Source organism: Moschus berezovskii, chromosome 20 (genome assembly GCF_049115385.1).
Source record: "Moschus berezovskii isolate FMDL1 chromosome 20, NW_MosBer_1.0, whole genome shotgun sequence".
Classification (NCBI taxonomy): domain Eukaryota; kingdom Metazoa; phylum Chordata; class Mammalia; order Artiodactyla; family Moschidae; genus Moschus; species Moschus berezovskii.
In genome coordinates, this window is record NC_142479.1 from 63,666,369 (window position 1) to 63,691,283 (window position 24,915).

Consider the following 24,915-nt stretch of genomic DNA (forward strand, 5'->3'; position numbering starts at 1 on the left):
CGGCGGCCTCTGGGGGAGGGTGGAGAGGATAGGGGAGTGTGTACCCTCCATGTTGACCTTCACAGACAGACGGCAGAAGCCATTCACCCTCTGGAGAAGTCCGACGGCCTGCTCCAGGGTCATGCCCTCCAGAACGGCCTTGGATGAGGGCTCGTAATCCACCTGATGGAAGATCATGAGGGTTACTTCTGCTGACCAGGCTTCTGCAGCTGCGGTCTAAGTACAGGCATGTGCCCTGTGGGAGACTCACTGCTTCCCAGACAGCCATCCGCCCCCATCAGAGCCCTGTGTCAGGACACCCTGATGCAGGGTCTCCAGGCTACACACATTTCCACCCCGGATCAGGTACTTAGATCGCCACTGGGCGCCAAGTTTCCACTCTCCAATATGCTCCATTCTACAGCATTCTGGAGCCGAGTCCTCAGCTTGGGACTATTGAGGTTTGGGGCCATCCTGGGCCCTGCAGGATGTTTTGCACCTTCTCTGACCTCCACCCACCAGATGCCAGGGCACCCCTCATGTCACCCCTTCCCCAGCTGTGAAATCCACAGGGCTCTTATCCACTCATTTGTTCCTGGTGTTTTGGTTTAGGAGAGTAAATACGTTTATAATGAGAAAAACAGAGATGTTTTTAATGCTGTTAGAATGGAATTGGCCCCATTCGAGTATCAGGACTGTCTCATAAAGGGGATCTGTTGCTTTAACCACAATGTGAGCTGACAATTGAGAACTCACCAGGACTGTTAGAAGTGTGACGAAGGGCTTTTGTGTTGGGTGGGCTGATGCTTACGTCAGGAGCTCCGTGTGTGATCATTCGAGACAGAGGAAAACTCAGCTCAGCCCATGGACAGTGGGGAGAAGCCGTGGGGTCCATGGAATCCTGATTGAGGGTGCAGCCCCTCCCTCCCCTTCTCAGCCCTACACCCCCACTACAGCCCCCTACCCTGGGAGGAATTGGTGATGCCTGTTTTTCAAATTTCCTGCTAATCTTAAAAGGCCTGATTCTTAATAATTCTGCTCTTGTTGTTGCTGCTGTTCAGTTGCCAAGTCGTGTCTGACTCTTTGTGACCCCATGGACTACAGCATGCTGGGCTTTGCTATCCTTCACCATCTCCCAGAATTTGCTCAAGTTCATGTCCATTGAATCAGTGATGCTTTTAGGTAACATCCAAGTGACCTCCCTGTCCATGTGTTCACTTAACAATAATTAGGTTATACATTTTTGTTTTCTGCAGTTTAATGGATATTTTATAGTAAAAAAAAATTTTTTGAATGTCCCCAAGGGTTAAAATGGTGAATGTTATTGTGTGTATTTTAACACAAATACATGAAGTGACAGTAAGATTATTACAATTAAAAAAAAAAGGCCCACATCAGAATCTTACGTAATCTCTATCAGAAGATTCCTGGCCAAGAGTGTTTCATCCCCAAATCCTGCTCAGCTGGTGCATAGTCCAGCATTCTACAGCTTGTAGGTCACCCTCGAGTTCAAGGATGTCAGGGTGGAGAAGGGCACAGAGTTCTGATGAGAGTCACTGGGACTCTAATCATTGTGTTACTCTGTTTTATGTCAGCCCAAGAAAGGAGCGTGGACCAATCCGATAATCCAACTTTGTCAAGTTGAATTCATGGCTGCCTGGATTACCTGGCCCTCACGCTAGCCCCACCCTCAAGAGGATGCTGGGGCCTCCAGGGGCTGGTGCCACACTCACCATGACAATCTGGGTGCCGGGGCGCAAAGCCATCTCATCTGCCGCAGAGCCCGGGGTGACCCGATGAATGAAGATGCCCGTGAGGTTCCCGCCAATAACGCTTATCTGCTCCAGCAGCGCATCCCCCTGGAAGGCCAGCACGGTAACCTGGCTCAGGATCTTGCGGGCTGGCCTCCGCCTCACTGGGAAGCAGCTGCAGGAAGGGAGGGGCTGGAGCTCAGGCATCCTAGAGCAGTAGCTTGGGTCTCCCCCAGGTCCCCTCTAGTCCCAGCATTCTGGAATTCTCCTTCCCAGGCCTCAAACAGGCTGACAGTGAGGACACAGTCCTCACTCTGCTTTGCCACCGGCTGGCCCCAGCCCTCTGCTCACCTGGCGGAGAGATAGAGGTCCCCAGAAGACGGCTGCAGGCTGTTCTCAGATTCAGGGAGGTCTAGGAGGAAGCCAGGGATTCAGTCATGGAGCTTGGCTAGCCCTCAAGGTCACCCCACTTCTGAAGGAGTTTTGGCTCACCTGTGCAACCTCAGTGTCACCCCCGCCCCAGGCACAGGCACCCCCCTACTTGTTCTGTGTTTTGCTGAGGCTGACCCTTCTCTTGCCCCTCCCTTCCTTGATGCCCAGAACCTTGATTCACCTCCACTAAAATAGGAGAGGCTGGTGGGGAACTGCATTTGTCAGGGTGTAAGAGAGGAGAAGGGGACGACAGAGAATGAGATGGCTGGATGGCATCACCGACTCTACGGACATGAGTTTGGGTGAACTCTGGGAGTTGGTGATGGACAGGGAGGCCTGGCGTGCTGTGATTCATGGGGTTGCAGAGAGTCGGACACGACTGAGCGACTGAACTGAACTGAACTGAATCTACATTGTGTCCTTTTGCGGTATTTGAGTTGTTAGCATTTTACAAAATAGGGAATCTGGAATCTGGACTTCTGTCTTCACTTGAGAAATCAAATCTGGCATAACTCTGGGCCTGTATTTCTGTGTGGCAGCCGCTGCTGGCACTGGTCATTGGCTGCCTCCTGACTCCCAGGTCACCCTGCTACCCAGCTGGCCACAGCAGGACTCCGAGTTGGCAATCTGCAGGGCTAGATGTCCTCAGAGTCTCCCCAAGGCCTATATTTTAATATGTAGCCTGTGAGGCAGATGGGCTGCCCCCAGCCCAGGTGTCAGCCTCCCTGCAGGTAAGGCTACGCTTCTCGCCTCCTGAGCTGCTCAGAGAACCAGAGGGCTCTCAGACAGCTAGTGGTCGCCAGTTTCAGGCAGCCTGTGCCCAGCTCACAGATAAACATACATTCGTGCTCACATTCAAAGCCAAGTGAAATTATACATTCCCGATGTATTTGAGGTCAAAAGTAAATAAACCAGGACTTGAAGCACAATCATTACAAAAGAAAAAAGAGCATTGACTCATCCTGTTTGTGATCTCACATCCAGGTTGGTTATATCTGGGGTGGAGCCTCTGTTATAAATAAAAATGGCAATGAATTTGTAAGAGGCAAAGTTTCTGGTCACATGACCCACAGAAAGCCCGAGGCCATCAGACCTAAAGGGGCTGCCAGGCGACAGCGTGGGGATACACGCACTCCCTGGTGGCTGTCAGGTGAAATTCAGACAAGACGCTAAGCTCCTGCTCTGTGCAAGACTCAAGGGGAGAGGCAAAGTGGGGGCCCTGTGAGGGGCCTGTGCCTTGAGAAGGAGACAGCACCAGTTAAGTGACAAATATGAGGAACAAGCCACAGGAGAAAGGGGAATGTCTCAGGTGCCAGCATGGGCAGAAATGTCCCCAGCAGGTGCCTCAGCAAGGAGCAGCGAGGATGGAAGCCAGTTGCTCTGGTGTCACTGGGAGGCCCAAGTGTGCGTGGGTCAGAACAGGGAGGGGCAGAGAGAGGATGTGTGTGTCTGGAGCTATCTGAACTTTATGCTGAGCTGGACGTGGAGGTGAACGCAACTCCTTTAGCCTCCAGGTGAAAACAAAAGGACACTCAGTGAACACAGCACATCTGGACACTCGTCTGAACTGCCAGGCTGTCTGGATTTTCCCAGAGGCTCAGGTCAGGGCAGTAGTCAGGTTCACTCTCTCTGCCCCTCCCCTGGGGTGTCTCACCTGCCTGCCTGAAGATCCCTGTCTTCTCCTTCCTGGCTCTGCTAGCCCAGCCAGGGGTGGTGGGGTGACTGCAGAGGTTTGGGGGTACACTCACCTGCCCGGTCTACAATCTCAAAATCCAAGTCTGCATTGCTCTTCTTAGCACCCAGGGAGCCTCCCTGGTCCACCTCCAGGATTTCTGGGCAGCTGCTGCAAAGCATAAGATGGAAGTCAATGTCCCAGGGAGCTACGGGCAGCTGGAGCCACTTGATCCTGTCCACAGCCCCACTCTACCTGGAAGACCAGGGGTCTTCCCAGAAGTCCTCTGTGGCCCGCTTGCACAGGGATTGCTGGCTGGGAGGCGCAGGACTGCTGGAGCGGAAGCTGTCCACCAGTTCTCGGCTGGACGTGGCACTCAGGTCAGACCAGAGCCGAGACTGGGGGAGAACACAGCAGAAGTCACCACGGGGCTCTCATGGGGATCCCCTAGGACACTATCCCTGCTGCCTCTACTGTGTAGCGTGTAGTGATAATAAGCCATGGCCTCCCACTGACAGGGCAGAGGAGGCAAGAGGAGGGGAAGGAGGAGCAAAGAGCCAAGCCACATTAATTGAGTGCCTACTATGTGTTGGCTACTCTGTTAGCTACTTCTAGATTTTATGTTGCTTAGTTCTTTATTTTTTAAGTTTTTTGGCCACCCTTCCACATATGGGATCTTAGTCCCTGACTAGGGATTGAGTCCATGCCCCCCTGCAGTGGAAGTGCAGAATCTTAACCACTGGACCTCCAAGGAAGTCACCTGTATGACTTAGTTCTTGACAATAAATCTATCTGGTGGGTAGCGTTGTCCCACTTTGGGGTGTGTCAGGTGGTGCTAGTGGTAAGTAATTTGCCTGCCAATGCAGGAGACATAAGAGACACAGGTTTGATCCCTGGATCGGGAAGATCCCCTGGAGAAGGAAATGGCAACCCATTCCAGTATTCTTGCCTGGAGAATCCCATAGACAGAGGAGTCTGGTGGGCTACAGTCCATGGGAGTCACAAAGAGTCAGGTGTGACTGAACATCTGAGCACACACACTGTCCCACTTTACATATAAGGCAACCAAGGCCAGAGAGGCTAAGATCCTGGCTAGTGAGGGTCATGTGCTGACGGGGTGGAAACATGCCAGATGCAGAGCGTGGAACTGGAGGATGCAGATGAAACATGTAGATCCATATGTAGCTCCCCTGTTCGCTTGATAAGCATTTCTTTAGCAGCTTTAAGCATCTCCTACATGCCAGACCCTCTTCTGTTCTGATAGACGAGGTCTGGTCCAGCCCCAGCAGTGGTGGAGGCACTGGCCATACCTCAGAGGAGCTGCCATCGCTGTCGTCCCGCGGGCAGAGGGCAAACATACGCACCAGCCGCTGCTTCCCCTTCGGACAGGGCTCCTTGGCCCCCACCTCCTGCTTGGGCTGCCAAAGATCCAGACAGATTGGTTAATTCAGGGAATATCCTAGGTTGCTCTTGGAGTTTCTACCGAGTGGCAACCCCTATATCTCCAGCTTCCTGAGTGGTTTCCTTTCCTGGGTTTCAAGGCAAAACATTTATGTCCCCTTCTCCCAGCCTGGGATACCTGGCACTGTGGGAACTGGCCACCAATGGGACTTGCAGCAACCAGCTTGGTGACTGCATTTTATCCTCTTTGGATAATACATGCTATTCTCTCCTGGTTATACAAATAATAGACACTATATGTATATCTATACATAGCCCACAAAGAATATTGGTGGGGAGGAATAGGCCAATTAGAGAAGAAAGCAAAATTGACCCATCCTCCCACACTCAGAGCAGCAAGCAGTTTGCTATCTATTCGTCAGTCTCTTTTCCATGCATACGTATATATTTTTTAACATGTTTGATACGGCAAGTGGGGGAGGGAAGAAGGGCTGGGACCCCTACTTAGGGAGGGGAAGGTCTGGCTGTGCCTCCCAGGTGTCCCTGGGCACCTCTGAAGAGTCTCACCCACCCACCGGGGTGTCTGGAGCTGGAGTTTCTGGCAAGACCATTATTAGAGGTTTTACAGTAATTTTAGTTCTTTGAGAATGCAGCTTCCTTCATTTCTATCACTCAGCTCTCAGGTGGTTTACTTTCAAGCATCCCAGGAAGACATCACCCACTAGACCAAGTGACTACCTGCACAGTTTCCTATGCTTGCTTTCTTCATTGAGCGCCGCACATTCCAGGTTCCAGAACCTTCCACCAAGCTAACCCTTCTATGACTTGCATGGTATTAGCATAAAAAGAGATGCAGAAGCAGACTCAGCCTGCCCCACTGGATACCGTCAACCTTTGACCACACTACACAATCTGCTCACAGGAGCAGCATTGTGGACAGAGCTGAATCCGGTGGTGCCAGTGGGCCCGTGTGGCTGGCTCAGGTCTGCCCCTACACCCTGCATCCTCCCCCCAGCAGTGCTCACCCCCGGTGACGACTCGGCCTGCACCTGCTGCCGCTGGACCTGCTGGCGCAGCTCGCAGACCTGGTCCATCAGCTCAAACACCTTCCTGCGGAGGGCGTCCTTCTCGGTCAGGTTCTGAGAAATCTCCATCTGGGCTCCGTCCCTCGCCGAGTAGGCCTGGAAGCCGAGATGGGAGACAGAAAGGATCGATGCCCAGAGGATAAAGAGGCTGTGTCGCAGGAGTCCAGCCAGAGAAAGCCCCTGTTTCTGGCCTGTGTTTACCCTGGACTCCCTGGGTGTGCAACACACACAGCTCGTTCTGTGGCTTACCACCATTTATGATTCGTGTAAAAGTTAGCAGTTTCAGTGACAGCCAATAAGGGGGTGCACACAAACACCTCCTGCTCGAAATGAAAGGAGGGCAGCAGGCAGCAGTGGCAGGGAGCTGAAAAGCATCCTGGGGACCAAGGAGCTAGACCGCGAGTCTGGAACCTGCTGCCACTGAGGTCAGGTGACCTGGCTGGCCAGCAATAAGCCACACCCAGAGTGGCCTTCCCGACCCTCCTGAGACCCCTCGGGGACTGCACCTTCGGTCCTCAGAGCCCCTCAGCCTGGCACCCAGGCCGGCCCCTCACTCCTCCCGGATACCTGGTCTCGCTCCTTCTGCAGCTCGACCACTTGGCTCTGCAGGGCGTTCATCTTCTCCTTGTAGATTTCACAATCCACCTTGGTTTTCTGGAACTGGAGCAGGGTCTGCTCCATCTCTTCCCAGTACTGGACGGAGGGGGACAAACATGGTCCACGGAGTTCAGTGACTCCGAGGGTAGGGCTGAGAATAGGGGTGAGGGAGTCTCAGGGAGAAGTGAGGGAGGTGGTTCTCGAGAGGAAATAAGGTGAATTGACACTCATTTCTTAAGTGCTAGATTTCAGGTGCATCTAGAGTTGCTGTGTTGATTATATTTTAATTTGATCACCAAAATATGCATAGGTCCTGCATGTCAAATTGTGTTTTGTTTGTTCCATGTCCCAAAAGGCATACCTATTTCCCCTCTGCCCACCTCATTCTCTTCCACTGTCCCCTTTCTCTCATCCTCCCCTTGCCTTTTACAGCAACTAACTAAATCCCTGGCTCTCACCCTGGGGCCCCCACACACTGGAAATCACTCTGTGTTTTAATCGCTTGTTTGCCTGACCTACTTTCTCATCACCCCACAAAGTAGATGTGGCCTTTAGCCCTGGATTCTGAGTTGGTGCCCAGTCTAGTTTGATAAAGGAATAAGCGAACAGGCCAATGCATTTCTTGGGCAAAGTTGGTTTTAAGCTCAGTGTGGATTAAAGAATCTGCTTCCTCATCCAGGCAGCCCGGCCCCTAAACACGGCCCAGCAGCGTCACCTGCTTTCGCTGTCTCTCAGCGGCCACCGCCCGCTCCCTCAGAGAGTGGATGCGGTCCACCAGCTCCTGCCTGCTCTCCAGGGCCTCATCCAGATTCTGCTCCAGAATGTCCTTCTCCACCTGGCACAAAGAGAGATCAGCCCAGGGACCCTGACCTCCCTGAAGGCCCCAGGGAAACATCCCCATCATCTCGTCCCAGGACAGGAGGCAGGAAGCTTCGAGTCCGGGTGTGGGGATGGATTTAGCTTTATTACTGCACGTTAGGCAGGAAAAAAGGCAAGATCAGCAATCAAAATGGGGAACATGCATTTCAGCTCCATGTGTGCGTGGCTAGGAGACAAAGTACAGGAAGCTGAAAGCCTCTGAGGGAAGGATAGCGCCTTGTTCTTTCAGGCAGTTTCAGCCTGCTTCCTCAATAGATCCAAAGGCAGAGGCTTCCAGGAGGATGAATATCAAGGGGTGAGGCTTCCCTCTTCAGGTTCACTTTTATGAACGATGGCACAGCTCAGGCCAGGTGACCCACAATGTCTATTGAAGGACGAGTTCAAAAAATAGATATCTATTGATCGAAAGGGACCGGAGAGGAGAGACAGATGATTTGCGTAATTTCAGGGTTTGCATAAACACGAACTTCTCTGCATCTTACAGTTCCCCACTCCCCTGTGCCTGCCTGAGCCGGATGGCGGAATATTTTGCAGGCAGAAAGTTCCCCCGCTTCCACAACCTTAAAGCTAATCTCATCAATTATAATCAGCCTCCATTTACTCCAAAACAACATAGCAGCAGCAAACGAGCTAAGACTTTTGAATACGTGCACAATAGCTTTCCATTTTGCCAGCATATGGGGTCTGGAAAGAAGAGGAAGGAGGGATGTGAGAAGGGGTGGTGAGGATGAGTCACAGGTTCATCTCACCCAGACCTTAGCTGCACCTCAGCAGAACCACCTGTCAGAAATCCCACAGTCCGGAGGCCCCAGGCCAAGGCCAGAGACGCTACCTGCTGGCCACCAGGGCAGGAAGTGGAGCCTTGGGGGGAGACCAGGGCAGGAAGCTGAGCCTTGGGGGCACCAGGACCCACCAGACTGAAGGTCAGGGAACGGAGCCTCTCATTCTCCTCCTTCAGGCGGCTCAGCTCCTCGTCTCCAGGCTCCAGGTCGCTGGCCATCTTCAGGGACCGCTCTCGAAACTCCCGCTCACAGGAAGAAGACATCTTCTCTCGCTGCAGCTCTTGCTTCATCAGATACAGCTGCCAGGGAGGAGAAGGAGGGGGAGAAGGTCACTGCTGTTTCTCCACTAGACCAGGAGCCGGGTGTGGTCCTCAGCCTTTCTCCTTAGTGATGACGCTTTTCATACTCACAAAGGTTCCTCTCCCAAGATTTCAAAATCCGTAAAGGGTTTAACCTAACAAATAGTCCCTGTAGGATGATAAAAGCGTTTTAGCTTTATCTTACAGGGGGGTGTAGGGGTTAAATCACTGAGCTGGGGTCTCCAGGAACAGAGAAAGGAGCCCTTGCCATCGGCTCTTGGATCTGACAGCCAATGCAGCCCGGGACGAACTAAGCCTCCTCCAGCATGGCCCTGCTTCTCCGCCTTTCCACATTCTGCTGAACATGTCAGATGAAGTGGGGGGGCAGCGAGAAGAAACCCCGGGGGAATCTACTGGAATTAGAGGTTTGGGTGTGAACTCATGATTTCTAAAATATGTGCATGTATGTGTGTATGCATACTTGCATGCATGGGTGCCCATGCATATCTGTAGGTGTAGGTATACTTGTGTATCTATGTGCATGCTTCCTAGTCCTCTCTGCTAAACCGGCTGAGGAGCAAAGATACCCCAGTAGCCATGAGCACACCTAGAGCCCAGATCTTGGTCACTAAAAGGAACTGGGGCCCCTTGAAGAAATGGCTGACTTTGGAGCTGAGGTGGGGTGGGTATGAGGTGATCTTAGAATATCTTGTGATGATGCAAAGAAAGTCAGTGCTAAGAAAACTTGATGGCATGTCATGTCCCAGGACATGACATATTGAAGGGGTTCCCACTGCCAAATCTAGGACACTTGAGCACCAAACTAAAGACAATGATATGTTACAGATTATTGGAAATAGGAACCCATGCATCTGTGCCAATAACAGATGCACAAGTTGGGAAAGGAAAGGCTCCTCTCACGGTCAGGATGCTGAGGCCAACTGGTCACCGGGGGGAGCACCTGGAGATGGGGCTCATTTTGCAGCCACCAGAGTAAAGATGTGCTCAGGCAAGAATCACTGGTCAGGCTAAGTCCAGGGGGAGGTGTCGACAGGAAGCTAGGGTGCTTGCTGCCCTCAAAACGCCTCTCCCATACCCCAGATTGCTTACCAGCTGCAGGGAGTAATAGTAAGAGTACTTTGGCGATTTTGGTACAATACCTGATCCTAGAATGGAGGAAAAATGCCATAAAGAATGTACTTTCAGTCAACTATAACACTGGAACACATACAGTAGATTTAAGGATTATATGACTGTAATTTTATGAAGTTGAAAACTGCACCACAATTATATAAGAGAGTATCCTATTTTTAGGAAATATACATCAAAATGTTTGGGGGTAAAGGGCCATGATGCGTGTGTGTACACATGGGGAGAGAAAGAGAGAGAGCACAGTGATAAAGAAAAGGTATGTGGATGTATTTGTATTTTTATCTGGATATTTTTGGGTAAATTCAAAATTCTTTCTAAATAAAATTTAGAAAACTAAAATCAAACAATGCCATAGTTAAAAGCAAATGCCAAAATGACAAGGAATGACTGTCTTCCATAAAGAACTCTTATAGATCAATAAGAAGATACAATAATTATCCCCAACAGAAATATGAGTAAAATACTGTTGGGGTCTGAGGGGGCCTCACTAGTAACATTCCTGTTCTCCCACCTGTATCCAAGACCAGCCGAGAAAGACAAAGGAGGAGCCAATAGAAGTCCCCTTGGTTACTGATGTAGTTGGAGGGGAGCAGGGCTGGGTGGTTCCACTATTCCATAACAGCCACCACTCCCAGACCAGACAGTCCCCCAGAGGTAGTATGGGGAGGAGGGCTCCCTATCGTGGGCACTTCACAGACCAGGCGATTGCAGGACAGGGTGGACTTGAGGCCACATAGCCTATTCGAGGGGACCCTGGCGGAGAAGTTTCCTGCAGGGGTGTTGCAGGGAGTGGGAGTAGGGGTTCCAAGAGATAGGCCAGCAAGTGCAAAGACCCAGAGCGGGCAGCAGCAGGTCAGGATGGGCACCCCGAGCTGTTACCTCTTCCTGCAGGCTGCGGCAGCGCGTGGTGGCCAGCTCCTTCTCCTGCAGTGCGTTGCTGTAGTGCAGCGAGAGACTCAGCATCTCGTCCTTCAGCTTCAGCACCTCGTGGAAGTGGGCGCTGACCTCGCGCTTCATGCGGCTGTGGTCGGCCTCCAGCTGACGCAGGCCCTCAGCGCGGGCCTCGGCCTGGTCCAGGCGCTCCTGCAGCTGCTGGCACTGCCGCAGCAGTGCCTCCTTCTGCCCCTTTTCCTGGCTCAGCTCCTCCTGCAGGCTCCCGATGGCCCCCGCCAGGCACTCGGTCAGCTTGGACGTCTCCATGAGCCCTGAGGGACAGGGCAGGTAGGCCAGGGGCTCCTCATCCTGCAGGGTCTTGCTTCCTGCGCCCACACTCTCAAGCAGGGCCCCCACCCTAATCTGTGGGTCACCTTAAATGCTTCCAGGCTCAACAGGACTCGATATTTCAGTTAAATAAATAGCATGACAGGTGATTTTTGTCCCTGTCTTGGCTTCCCTGTGGGACCTGGCTGTTTAAACCTAACTCCCATCCCCTGCCACCATCCAGCCGAACCTTGCTCGATGTTCATTCTCATGTCATCCTAAGGCAAACATAACAAAGAACACAAATCTGTATAGCAGAACCATCCCATAAATAGGGGCTGTGATGACAAACAGGCTGAAACACTTTCTTACCCACAGTTTTGAGTGATGTCGCCCTGCCCCTTCAAATACCTAAATCTCTCAACAACTCCTCCAGGGAAGCCTAAAATGACTCAGTTAATGAACAAGACCTCATCCCCCACCTGGCCGGTATAAATCTTTACTTAGCAGCTCCTCTCCTTTTTCCTGCCGTCGGCCCCTCCCAAGAGCCAGAGCTTGGCAGGACTGGGCAGGACCGAGTGGGACCCGGTTCCCTTCTGCCTCCAGCACCTCAAGGCAAAGGTTTTCTAGGAAAGGACACACTTCCTCTTTGCCTGCGCCTCTCAGATGCAGGTTCCAGGCCCTGCGAGGGGTCTGCTTTTGGGGTTGGATAGTCAGGGACAAAGCTTTTCATTTATAATCCAAGGCCATGGGCTCCGCCTACCCACTAGGGTTAGTGTGTGTGTGGGGGGTCTCCTCACCCCCACAGTCTGGAGGGTGTGTTTGGAGCACAGGGACAGGAATGTCTGCCCAGTTTGGAACAGCCTACAGTCAAGGAGGGACACCTGCTCACTCCTGGTTATATCACCAGATCTCACCACTGAAGTTTGTGAAGTCCACGCTGGGCTGCAGCCCGGTGACCAGGGTGTAGACATCAGGGTTGTGGAACTTCAGGCTCTCCAGGAAGGCAATGGCCCCATTCTTGCCTCGAGTCTTTAGTAAATCCAGCAAGTACCCTTGGGAGAGAGAACAGTCTTAGCTAGCCAGGCACTGGGTGGGCTTCCCATGAAGGAAGCAGAGCACAGCAGGGTGGCAGCCATCCTTGCACATCTAGGGATCAGGAGGTCAAAGAAGTTTTCCAGGGTCGATTTACTGCTTCCATGATAGCAGGTCAGACTCGAAAAGGGTCAGGCTGATATTTATTGAGGAACTGCTACAACCCAAGTGCTAAGAGTTGAGAATAAAAGACTCAAAAGGATAATCGTTCCTCTCCAGACCTCTCCCAGGTGTGTTGTGGACACATGCAGACACACATATACAAAACAGATGGGAGGAAAGAAGCAAATAGCAGTGCCCCCAGGGTCCGGTCCCAGAGAGGCTCGGGCCTTCCGAGCCCACCTAGATCCCATCACTCTCGGCTTGAATTAATTTCTCCCCTATGTAATGGTCATAAGGCAACAGGCACAAATAGTATCATGTTGTGCCTACCACTTACTGCCTGTTTTCAAAGGCCCAGGCTTTGAGATGAGTATCTGATAAAGAGTAACTCACTCCATTCTCCTAACAACTTCATATGATGAAGCTTTCCTATTTTTGAATGAATAAACACAGCTAGTCAGACAATCAGAATCAGCGCCAAAGACATCTGGAATGGGTTGAGTTGTGGCCCCCAAAGTTATGTCCACTTGGAAGCTGTCAATGGGACCTTGTTCGGAAAAGGCTTTGCAGATGTAATTAAGGTAAGGATCTCAAGAGGAGGTCCTCCTGAATTATGCAGGTAGGCCATAAATCCAATCACAAACGTTCTTATTTATAAAAGACAAAAAAGGAGAAGACAGAAAGAAGAACATGTGATGACAGAGGCAGAGATTGCAGTGATGTAGCCACAAACCAAGGATTCTGGGGCCACCAGAAGAAGAAAAAGGCAAAGGTTTTCTCCCCTAGAGCCTTCAGAGGGAGTTCAGCCCTTCTGACACCTTGATTTCAGGCTTTTGGTCTCCATAGTGTGAAAGAAGACGTTTCTGCAGTTTTAAGCCACCCAGTTTGTGGTCATCTGTGGTGGCATTTCTGGGGCACTAACCCAGTCCCATGACTTGACCTCAGGTCATCTCAAGGTCTTGCACTCCCTGCCCTCACACAGGCCTTTCCAGGGCCACCTGCGCCGAGCCGGCTCTGCAGTGGGCGGGAACACAGGTCCTCACCGACTCTCATGGCCGTATTGTTGAACCTGGGGCTGTGCAGCACCTCCTCCTCGTCCAGCTGGTCCAGCACCTTGGCCTGGCGCAGGTAGGGGGTGAGACGGCTGGGGCAGATGCTGCGCACGATCCTGCAGCGGTGGTCCTCCATCATCTCCCACAGCACCTCCTCGTTCAGGGAGGTCAGTGAGGAGTCCGTGCGGCACAGCTCTGCCATGGCCCGGCCTCAGCACCCTGGATGGGAAGGGTGGCCACGGAGGGCTGGGGTCAGAGAGACACAGCTTCCTGTCCAGGAGGTCATTCCATCCAAACCCTCTTCCCCAAGTCAGCAGTAGGGAGGAAATGACCAATTCAGAGAGGTCATGACACTCGCTCTGGCCCAGGTGTCCTGTGACCAGCAGGAGGATGCTGTCCATCCTTATAGTTGATATCAAGTCAATCCCTCAACCAGGAGCAGAGCAAGCAGAACAGGGTTTCTTTTGGATTCAGGAGACTGGATTTGCCTTTAAATCTCAGGAAGCTGCCCCTGGCCTGGGGAATGGGTGTCCTGAATGAGGGTGACATTACAAACCAGATGGATGGGGCTTTCCCTGGTGGTTCAGTGGTTAAGACTCTGTGATCCAATGCAGGGGGCCCAGGTTCAATCCCTGGTCAGGGAACTAGATTCCACATGCTACAACTAAAGATGCTGCATGCTACAACTAAAGATGCTGCATGCTACAGCTAAGACCTGGTACAGCTAAATAAATAAAAAATAAAATAAAATCTGTCTTATTGAAAAAACAAAACAAACCAGATGGATCTAGAACATGCATTCTTAGCAGGTGTAACAGAGCCCCCAAGGGGTCAAAAATTGATTCTTGAGCAAAAATTCTTACTCTTCTGTGTACTGGAGTGGGTTGCCGTTTCCTCCTACAGGGGATCTTCCTGACCCAGGGATCAAACCCAGGTCTCTTACGTCTCTTGCTTTGGCAGGCAGTTTCTTTACCACTAGCGCCACCTGGGAAGCCCATATAAAGCACAGATGTGCATAAACAGACAGTATATCTGTGAGGTTAATATCTCATGAAAGGGTGATTGGGGAAAGGGGAGACACAATCACATCCAAGCACAAGAACTTGTGTTAAGAGGACCTCAGAGGACACCCTGCCCAGACTGCCAGCCACAGAACCCACCCCAGATGCTCCCTGGCTTTGTAATGAGTCACCTCCACAGGTGAGCCCCCACTTGAGCCCCTCTCCTCCCTCCAGCCCTGGCACAAAGTCACTAGCCCACTGATCCATCCAAATACTTTAAGATGCTTTTCACCTGCAGCCTGTTTTAAGCATCCTAAAAAAATCCTGCAAAAGAGCTAAAATAGCCATATACCAGTCACACAGATTCAACCCATCTTAACACTTTGCGCCTGGTCTCCTTTTTAAGGACACGCAGTTAGAGACAGCCCAGTTCTGTTGTCTCCAGGTCCTGTCCCTCGCTCTCTTCCCTCAGGTAACTTCTGGACCATTTGATGCATATGAGTGTGTCTAAAACAACACAGGGCATCTTGTCATGTGCCCCCGGGAACCCCATAAACGGTGTGGTACTGGGCATGGCTCTATACTCAGACTGTTTATTCTTTTGTTGTTTATTTTTGCCATACCACGTGGCTTGTGGGATCTTAGTTCCCCCACCAGGGATCAGATCCGGGTCCATGGCAGTGACAGCCCAAGTCTTAACCACTGGATAGCCAAGGAAGTCCCTCAGCCTGTTTTTTGAGGTTTAGCAAATGGATACATGCAGCTTGATATATTTTTAAACTGTGTGCTGAATTCAATTATACTAAGAAACCACAGTTGGTGCTCCTATGGATGGGCCTTAGGTTGTTTCACCTTTTTCTCCAACACACGCAGTGCCACAGTGACTGTCCATGTACATCACTTTGAGCACAGGTGGGACAGTTTCTCTCAGACTGAGAATTCCTATGATTTGGTTCTTTTCATTTGGAATGGCAAGGTGGAGCAGCTGGAGTCAAATACCTGTATTTTTAAAAAAGCTTTTGGCTGTACCACATGACACGTGGGATCTTAGTTTCCTGACCAGGGGATTGAACCTGTCCCCCTGCTTGGAAACTGAGTCTTAACCATTGGACCACCAGGTTAATCCCTCATATACCTCTTGAAGAGGTCTATACATGAAAAATGCTTGGAAACTACAGCAAATCAACCCTTGTAAACTAAGAAAACAAGGAGATGGTCACTGGAGGGTCCTGTCCCCATAGACAGCCCCCTACAGTCCACACGAGGGGCCCCATCTTTAGCGAGGACTCACCCAAAACTGCTCACATTCGTTTTTGCAGGCACTCCTCGCAGTGGGATGGGATCCTGGGTCCCCTCTGAGGCCAGGTGCGGTGCCGGCAGGACGGGTCTGGGCGAGAAAAGCCTGAAAACCCGTGCTAAGATGATCTCATATCTATCTCAAGCCGCATGACTTGCACAGAAACTCAGAGTCTCGGCACCAAAGACTAATGCAAGCGGGGAGAAAAGCAGACTGTTCCAGGAAATAATTCGACAGATCTTTGATCCCTACCATTTGCTCAGGAACTATAAAAGCTTCCTTGGGGCTTGGAAGCAGGCTTGTAGAAGGAAAGTGAGCTTTGAACCCTAGGAGACCAAGGAGACTGCGCAGGTGCAATAGTCACACAGACTCCACTGATACCCTTCCCCTAAGTCTTGTACTCGGAAGGAGGGCTCTATCGACAGTTGTGGGTGGGAAAGGGGCCTGGGGACCTCACTGGTTGAGGAAGAAGAGGGAGCAAGTCAAGAATAGCAGTCCTGTCCTTAGGTGGTTCATTCCTGGTTTCTTCAGGGAACAGTTGATGGATGCTTAGGAATCAGGGTTTTATAGGTTGAACTGTGTCCATGAATCAGGGTTTTATATGTTGAAGTCTTCACTCCCAGTACCTGTGAATGTGGCTTTATTTCAAAATCATGGCAGATGTGATCAAGATAAAGTTGTTAGCGCGGGGCCTTGAATCCCTTATGACTTAGTGACCTTATAAGAAGAGAAGCAATCCAGAGACAGACTTACAGGGAGAAGTCATGGGGCAACCAAGGCAGAGATCAGAGCGATGCTCAAAGAAGCCAAGGGTCACCAAGGATTGCAAGCAATACCTGAGGCTCAGAGAAAGGCATTGGGCAGATTCTCCCTGAGACCTTCAGATGGAGTCTGGACCTGCTGGCACCTGGATTTTGGATTTCTGGTTTTTAGAACTCAGGGCAAATACATTTCTGTCATTTTAAGCCATGCGGTACGGTAATCTATTATGGCAGCCTTGGGAAACTAATACATTTGCACAAAGGGAATTTGCAAACTGGCTCAAGTCCTGGAGTGCCCAGCCATGTCCAAGCAGTCAACTACACACTTGAATGGAAGGCTCGCAAGCTCCTGGGATCTCTACCCAGTAGAAGTCTGCATCTCTTTGGTGTGGCCCTTCAAATCAGGATGACCTACCTTGCATCAGGACCAGCTATGCAATCCACAGAGCTCAGTACAAAATGAAAATATGGGCCCTTAGTTTAAAAAGTTTCCAGAAGTTCTAGACAGTGACAGCAGAGCATTAGACCAAGCACAGGGTCCTAGGGACAGGGCAGATTAGACGGATGGATGAATTAAAATATAGATTGAGGGACTGCTAGAGAGACAGACACATTGACATCATTCCATAAACATAAGAATGTTACATCCATGAAGCTGGCTCTGATTTGCATGATCAAGGGGTCTCCAGGCCCTCATTATGTAATTTATGCCTAAATTCCTATCGCAACCAAGTGATTCTCTTGTGATGATCAATGCCCTTCTGTGAGGTTCTCTTTTAGATGTCACTGGGGGAATAAGCACTTCTTGGCATCTAGAGGTGGGTGGGCTTGTCAAGAGATGGAGACCAAATGAGACGCACCTTCTCCATGGCTGCCAGACTGGTGACTTGGGGTCAGGACAGGCTTCTAACTGGTCAACCACCCAAGGACCCAGGACAGAGAATCATCTCCAGGAGCAGTCCTTCCCAGCCTCATCCAGCCCTGCCTCAAAAGGCCATAGTCTTTGTTTTCTCAGGCCCTGCCTGTCCTTCTGGAAACCAGGTGTGGCAGCAATAATATATCAGGTGCCCAGCCCCAGTGCTTGGCCAAAGGAGGCTGGGCCTGCAGGCACCTGACAGCCCTGCGCCCCCAGCCAAGCTCCCATCCCCTACCCCAGAGGCCCTGATACAGCTGAGTGCTTCTGCCCTCGGCCGATTTGGGTTCCCTGCCGGCCTCCTCCGTTCCACCCTTGTGTGTGCATGCTTAGTCGCTTTAGTGATGTCCAACTCATTGTGACCCCATGGACTGTAGCCCAACAGGCTGCTCTGTCCATGGGATTTCCCAGGCAAGAATACTGGAGCGGGTTGCTATGCCCTCCTCCAGGGAATCTTCCTGACCCAGAGATCAAAGCTGTGTCTCTTGCATCTCCTGCACTGGCAGCATTGGCAGATTCTTTACCACCAGCGCTACCTGGGAAGCGCCCCCATTCCACCCCTACGCTGGCTCAGTCCAGCACCCTATTCCCCTCAGTCAACCTCACTACCACCAGGACTGTGTTACATGCGTGCCAAGGTGCCTACGCAAGGGGTTCCCCTTGTGTCTTTTCAGATGACAACCTCGTGAGTGCTGCAGCTCTCACCGTGTCCAGTGCAAAGGCTCTGGGTCAGATTCCACACATAGAACCAGTCCAAATGGGAAACGTGCTGAATGAAGAAACTCACAGAGTCTCTCTTCAAGAGCCTTGCAAAATGAGTAAAAAAATGTAAACAAACAACAACTAAAAGAAACCCGCAGTCACAAAATACAAACAATGGAAAGGTAAACAAGTTTCTCCCCAAAGTTTTGAGAAACGTCGGAATATCAGATGAGCCCCAAAATGGATGAAGTGGTGCCAAGAGGCTCAGGGCTGCCAATGACAGAACCACATCTCAACGGAAGCATGTAGATTTTAAATAAAGTCTACCTTGTCATGGTTTTCATAATCTCTTAACTTAAGCAGGAATTTTTAAAGAAGTAATAGTTCTTAGAAACGTTTACACTGCATTTAGCAATTCAACCATAATCTTAAATGTGAGTAAAGTTAAAATTTTGCTTTTAAAACAGGTGGGGACTTCCTGGTGGTTCAGTGGTTAGGATTTTGCCTTCTAATGCAACAGGTTCAGGTTCAATTCCTGGTCAGGAGGCTAAGATCCTACATGCCTCATGGCCAAAAAACCAAAACATAAAACAGAAGCAATTGTAGCGAAGTCAATAAACACTTTAAAGATGGTCCATATTTAAAAAAATGTGTAACATGATCTCATGTTTATGGAATGATGTCAGTGTGTCTGTCTCTCTAGCAGTCCCTCAATCTATATTTTAATTCATCCATCCGTCTAATCTGCCCATCTTTCTCTCATTTGGGGTGTGTGTGTATGTGAAACTGCTTCTTAACCCCAAAACAGGATTTCTTAACCTTCCACTTCATAAAGAAGAGCATATTTATAAAATCCTGTGTTTCCCCACAAATTTCTTATAAAATATCCGTCTTAATACAAATCGAGCCTGAGCCTGAAGGTTCAAAAACAGATAAGAAATAAATACACCAGTCCTGAACAATGACCCTAAATGCCCTCCTTAGATTGGAGTCAATGGCCTGGATTAGTTGGCTCCAAGGAGACAGTGACCAAAAAATTTGGGCTCATGGAATATTGACTTCTATTTTTAGCCAATTACACCCTGGCGTGCTGATTTGTATTATATGATATAGTCGCCAGGGGTTGGGGCCAGGGGCAGCTCAAACTCTGGGCTCAAACTCTGGGAACTCCATATCCCCAGGTCTCCGTGGATGCCCTGTTGACAGGGACTTGCTGGGAAGCCTTCCCAAGGCTGGGTTGCCTTCCCAAGGCTGGGTCATAATGGGTGACACGCTCCTGTCCTGGGAGCGCCTTCTGGCTCAACTGCCACTCCTGCCCCTGCATGCCCATAGGACTCTCAAGGACTGTCTGTCTGTTCACAGAATCCCACTTCCACCAAAGGGAACTCGGAAAATCAGGGCCGGCTCAAGCGACAAGCTGCCTTACCAGCACAGCTAAAGACAGACATCTCTGGGACTCCCTAAACCTCAAGCAACTGCCCCTGACTCCTGGGACATGTCAGCCACACCAGGGTGTGCGTATAAGTAGGTATAATCGAGTAGAAGCTACGCTAGTTCTTGCTTCATGCAGTGAAGCAGCTTAAGAAAGGTTCCCAAATGGGAATTTAAAAGATGGGAGTTTCCTGGCAACTTAGCCTCAACATAAATAGGGGTTAGTCCTAATAGTAGAGAAAATTTAGCCCGGAGATTCTTAAGGATAGTTTAAACTCTATAAAATCCTCTTTTAACCCTACAGTAATTCTAGAGGGAGTCTTAAATCATAAGAGCCCTAAGCCTCTAAGATGTGGGTCCTCCTATTTCCCCATGTCAATATTCTTCTCATAGCCCAGGGCACAGATTTTTGCCTGCCTGTGAAGTAGGGGAGAAGCTGTGAACACATACATGTACACACATATACACACATACAGAGGCACATGCAGGACTCCAGAACAGGGGGAGTAGGTTACAGGAAGCTTAAGGGAATTGATGACCCACAAATACGGTGAGTGAAGCAAAAGGTCACCAAACACAAATGGGGTGCTCCCTTGAACCCCTCAGCTAACATCCCACACCAAAGTGTCATTGTAAATGTCTGGTTTTGCCCTTACCACCAAGAGGAAGCAGTTGGTCTTACTTTATTTGTTGTTGTTGTTTAATCGCTGAGTCATGTCCAACTGTTTTATGACCCCATGGACTGTTGCTTGCCAGGTTCCTCTGTCCGTGGGATTTCCCGGGTAAGACTACTGGAGTGGATTGCTACTTCCTTCTCCAGGGGATTTTCCTGACCCAAAAATTGAACCTGCATCTCCTGCATTGGCAGGAGGATTCTTTACCACTGAGCCACGATGGAAGACCTGGTCTTACTTTACACCTGAACTTAGAAACCTTCCTTTTCTTTCGTCCCAGGCAATGATGCTGAGATAAGAGTACTAAACAGAACATTTCTTTCATCCAGCATGGCCTGCACTGTCTTCGGTGGTACTTAGCAGCCAGCAGATGCTTAAGTAATTTAACCAAACAAAATGCAATGAGCTGATTTCTCCTCTTGTCCTCAAACCTGGCACACCTCCATGCCTTATAAGGAGGAAGCCAGCCCTTCCCATTCCCCCCTGCCCCACAAACAGCTCTTGGACCCCATGCCTGTCCTGTCCACCCTCCCTGGGTATGCTGACCTGCTCTCCTAGACGTAGACTCTGTACACTTGCCTTCGTCGTCCCTGAGAAACGATAGCTGATGGGCTACAGTCTCACCTGAGTAGCAGCAGCAGCAGACGAGCAGGTTTGACAGGTGCATCTGTCTGGGCCCTGCCTACAGAATCAGCACCTCACTCAAGCCTCCACGCATCACTGAAACTCCAATACGTTCCCACAGCAGGGAGGATGGGCATGAAGGGTGTGTTTGCCTTTGCCAGAACCACAGGAAGCTTCCGAGAACTGCCTGTGCATCTGGTCAACCCACAGAAGGTGGTGGTTGAGAAGATGGTGGAAAATCTTGGGGCGGATGGAATCTTATATATGAATAGTCAGCCCATAATTCTCCAGAAAGATCCTAGGAAGTTTAGAATCTTATATATGAATAGTCAGCCCATAATTCTCCAGAAAGATCCTAGGAAGTTTAGGGTAAACTCACATTAGCAATTCTGGGTAGTATCTAAATAGTCCCAATAGATCCATCTAAAATCAACATGGATACTTACTACTTAGATTTAAATGAAAGTCTTGGTTCTTCTATGTTAAGATGTATCCAGAATCTGATCATTCTTGCCATTTGTACTGCTGTGATCTGATCGGCGCCTACCAGGACGGCTGCAATGACCTCCTAGCTGCTTTCTCCATGACTCTCATAGTGAGTTCTCAACATAGCCGGCAGAGCCTCCTGTGTTGCTAGAGGATGAGTCAGGTTGTATCATTTCCTTTGCTCAAATTTCCAATCCTTAAGTCCTCACCCCACCCCACATGCTAGGCCCTGATTTCCTGGTGCTTGCTAATCTCATTAGCATTCACCTGCTCCTCGTATGGGGCCCCCTTGCTAGTCTTGGGGCTAGTCATGCCAGCCCCAGGGCCTTTGCACCTGCTATTCCTTCTACCTGCAGTGCTCTTTTTTTCACCTCTTTCAGGACTTCACTTAAGGGCGAATCTGAGAGGGCTTTCCAGCCACTCTGTTTAAAATCATAGACTTCCCACACTACTTCCCCTCCCCATTTCCCTGTTTCATTTTTCTCTATTGGCCTCACTGCTCCCTGACATATTATATATTCTAGTTATTTATCTGCTTTTTGTCTGACTCTCTATGACAAGCCTGACCCAGAGGACAACAGTTCTTTCCTTCCTTGTTTTCTGCTGTGTCCTCACTCTGAGTGATGCTCCATGAATACCGGTTGGGTGAATAAATAAACATTGGGTGCCTGGTTCACACTGATGCAGATGATAGACAAGAAAGAAGGGACAACCATAGCTCCAGGGCCTATATGAGTAAGAAGGATCTTGAGGATCATCCTTCTGACCAGGCACACAGCTAATTGATAGAGGGACAGCAACCAGAACCCAACACTCCTCCTCCTGGGGAGTATGAGAGATGGGACTGCAGCCACTCAGGGCAGAGCATGTAAGAACACAGATCTGACCTCAGACAAGGACACAAGTTCTTGGATCAGAGTCCCAGCCCTGCTGCACATCAGCTAACCTCTAGGTCAGGCTATTTAAATCCCTAAGTCTCAACTTTTTTATTTTTCCAGTGGAGAAAAATAGCAGTGGCTCCTGCTCATGGTGGGAAAGCACTTCTCCCCATGCCTGGTGCACAGAAAATTCTAGATAGTTATAAAAAACTGTCAAAATGTTGTCCTTCAAAGTAAAAGAGGCAGCTGGATGATGGTATTAAGGTGGCTAAAAAGCCTCGCAAAACCTCTGTTAAAAACAGAAATTCCTCGAGTTACGAGAACAGAGTTGAGGAAGCCCCAGGCCTCCAAGGACTGTGAGCTTTCTGAAGGCGAAAACCATTTCTTAGTCACCACTGGGGCATCAGGAGGACCCGACTGATAGTTATTGTGTGTGACACGAGACCCTAGCTGGGTACACACTTCTAGGGTCAACCAGGCGGCACTTTGGTAAGCTGGTTCAGTGGGAAGAGCATCTCCAGAGGAATTCCAAAGGGCTGGGAGGCACCAGGAAAGCCCCACCTGGTGAGCAGGGCCCAGGGCAGTGATCAAGAAAGGAGCACGGAGTGAGAAACAGACAGGTGTTGCGAACGTCCTGGAAGCTCTGTGGAGGGTCGTCGCCTTATCCACATGTAGGGAGTTGGGGGTTTGTTCTGGGTTTGCCTTGGAATGGAGATGCTGGAACCAGGTGCTACAGGAAAGGCCCCATAAGAACAAAGTGCAGGTCACAGCACAGAGCACCCAGGACAGGGGTTCAGGTTTACGATGGGGACCTCCAGCCCAGTACCCTGCGTGGGCAGCAGTCAAATGGATGACAAAGGCATCATAAGTCGGGGGAAGAGACGCCTCTTTGCTCGTCAAGCTAACGCTCAGGAGGATCCCGGGGCTTCTGTGGTTTAGGCTGTACCAGGTCTTACTTGTGGCTCAAGAGATCTTTATGGCTGTGTGTGGGATCCAATTCCCTGACCAGGGATCAAACCCATGTCCTTGGGCTGGGAGTGTGGAGGCTTAGCCACTGGACCACCAGGGAAGTCCTGACCCCAGGACTTCTACTGAGGCATTCTAAACAGGTTTTCAACAGGTGAGCTGGCCACCTGAGCAGGCATCTAGGGCTGGGCTGGGTGTGACTCAAAGGCCTCCACGTGGGAGCACGGACCCCTCACCCCGACCCTGGCCTGCATCAGTGCAAAGCGTGGGCCAGGGGAAATCAGGAAGCAGCGATTCCCACAGGAAGAGGTGACACTGCTCATTCCCTGCTTCTTTCTCACATTTGAACATGCAACTGCCTACCTAACAACTCCCTGATTACCTAGTCATCTCAGATTTAACTCAAGGAAATCAAATCATTCTTTTTTTTTTTTTTATCTTAGAGTGGGGTTGTGCTAAATTGCCCAGGCTGGGGTGCAGTGGTTATTCACAAGCACAGTTCCACTACTGATCAGCAGGGGAGTTTTGACCTGCTCTGTTTCTGAGCTGGGCCAATTCACCCCTCCTTAGGCAACCAGGTGGTCCTCTGCTCTCAAGAGGTCACGGTATTGATGCCAAATTTAGTGTGGAAACTATATAGGCATAATGTGTTACAGCTCAGAACTCCTGGGCTCAAGCACAGATATATATATTTTTAAATGTTTGTTAACTGAGGTGAAATTCACATAACAAAATTAACCATTTTAAAGTGAACAGTGGCATTTAGTGCATTCACAATGCTCTGCGACCATCTCCTCTATTGAGTACTAAAACATTTTTTCACTCAAAAAATAAAACAAAACCCTGTGTCCATTAAGCAGCTCCTCCCTCATTCCCTGGCAACCACCAAATTGTTTTCTGTTTCTATTCAGTTCAGTTCAGTTGCTCAGTTGTGTCCAACTATTTGCGACCCCATGGACTGCAGCACGCCAGGACTCCCTGGCCATCACCAGCTCCCGGAGTTTATTCAAACTCATGTCCATTGAGTCGGTGATGCCATCCAACCACTTCATCCTCTGTCGTCCCCTTCTCCTCCCACCTTCAATCTTTCCCAGCAACAGGGGCTTTTCAAATGAGTCAGTTCTTCGCATCAGGTGGCCCAAGTATTGCAGTTTCAGCTTCAGCATCAGTCCTTCCAAGAATATTCAGGACTGATTTCCTTTAGGATGGACTGGTTGGATCTCCTTGCTGTCCAAGGGACCCTCAAGAGTCTTCTCCAACACCAGAGTTCAAAAGCATCAATTCTTCAGAAATTCTTTGGCACTCAGCTTTCTTTATAGTCCAACTCTCACATCCATACATGACTACTGGAAAAACCATAGCTTTGACTAGACAGACCTTTGTTGGCAAAGTAATGTCTCTGCTTTTTAATGTGCTGTCTAGGTTAATATGCAGTTCATGGGGTGGCAAAGAGTCGGATACGACTGAGCAACTGAATTGAACTGAACTAGGTTGGTCATAACTTTTCTTCCAAGAAGCAAGTGTCTTTTAATTTCATGGCTGCAGTCACCATCTGCAGTGATTTTGGAGCCCCCAAAATAAAGTCTGTCACTGTTTCCATTGTTTCCTGATCTTTTTGCCATAAAGTGATGGGACCAGATCCATCACTGATCCTCTCTTTCATCAAGAGGCTCTTTAGTTCTTCTTTGCTTTCTGCCATAAGGG

The 24,915-nt window shown here is 49.9% G+C and overlaps 1 protein-coding gene and 1 pseudogene across 8 annotated transcripts in view; both read right to left on the minus strand.

The window, feature by feature from the left end:
• CARD14 (caspase recruitment domain family member 14) overlaps positions 1-15,912 on the minus strand; it is a 23,180-nt gene extending 7,268 nt beyond the window's left edge. For 2 of the 8 annotated variants that reach the window (XM_088829263.1, XM_055408400.2), the window contains exons 1-15: positions 15,771-15,879; positions 14,342-14,463; positions 13,470-13,697; positions 12,147-12,284; positions 10,909-11,234; positions 8,710-8,877; positions 7,633-7,752; positions 6,888-7,013; positions 6,261-6,416; positions 5,145-5,252; positions 4,090-4,232; positions 3,911-4,005; positions 2,082-2,142; positions 1,713-1,905; positions 45-162 (exon numbers count right to left, since the gene is read on the minus strand). In XM_088829263.1, the coding sequence (XP_088685389.1) occupies positions 45-162; positions 1,713-1,905; positions 2,082-2,142; positions 3,911-4,005; positions 4,090-4,232; positions 5,145-5,252; positions 6,261-6,416; positions 6,888-7,013; positions 7,633-7,752; positions 8,710-8,877; positions 10,909-11,234; positions 12,147-12,284; positions 13,470-13,680 (1,963 nt within the window). In that variant the 5' untranslated portion in view covers positions 13,681-13,697; positions 14,342-14,463; positions 15,771-15,879. Of the gene's footprint in view, positions 1-44; positions 163-1,712; positions 1,906-2,081; positions 2,143-3,910; positions 4,006-4,089; positions 4,233-5,144; positions 5,253-6,260; positions 6,417-6,887; positions 7,161-7,632; positions 7,753-8,709; positions 8,878-10,908; positions 11,235-12,146; positions 12,285-13,469; positions 13,698-14,341; positions 14,464-15,770 lie in introns of those variants that run through there. The other 6 variants (XM_055408402.2, XM_055408401.2, XM_088829264.1 and 3 more) reach the window with 6 other exon arrangements.
• Positions 15,913-23,662: 7,750 nt separating this feature from the next.
• On the minus strand, positions 23,663-23,892 carry LOC148774777 (signal recognition particle RNA; annotated as a pseudogene).
• Between the last annotated feature and the right edge of the window lie 1,023 nt (positions 23,893-24,915).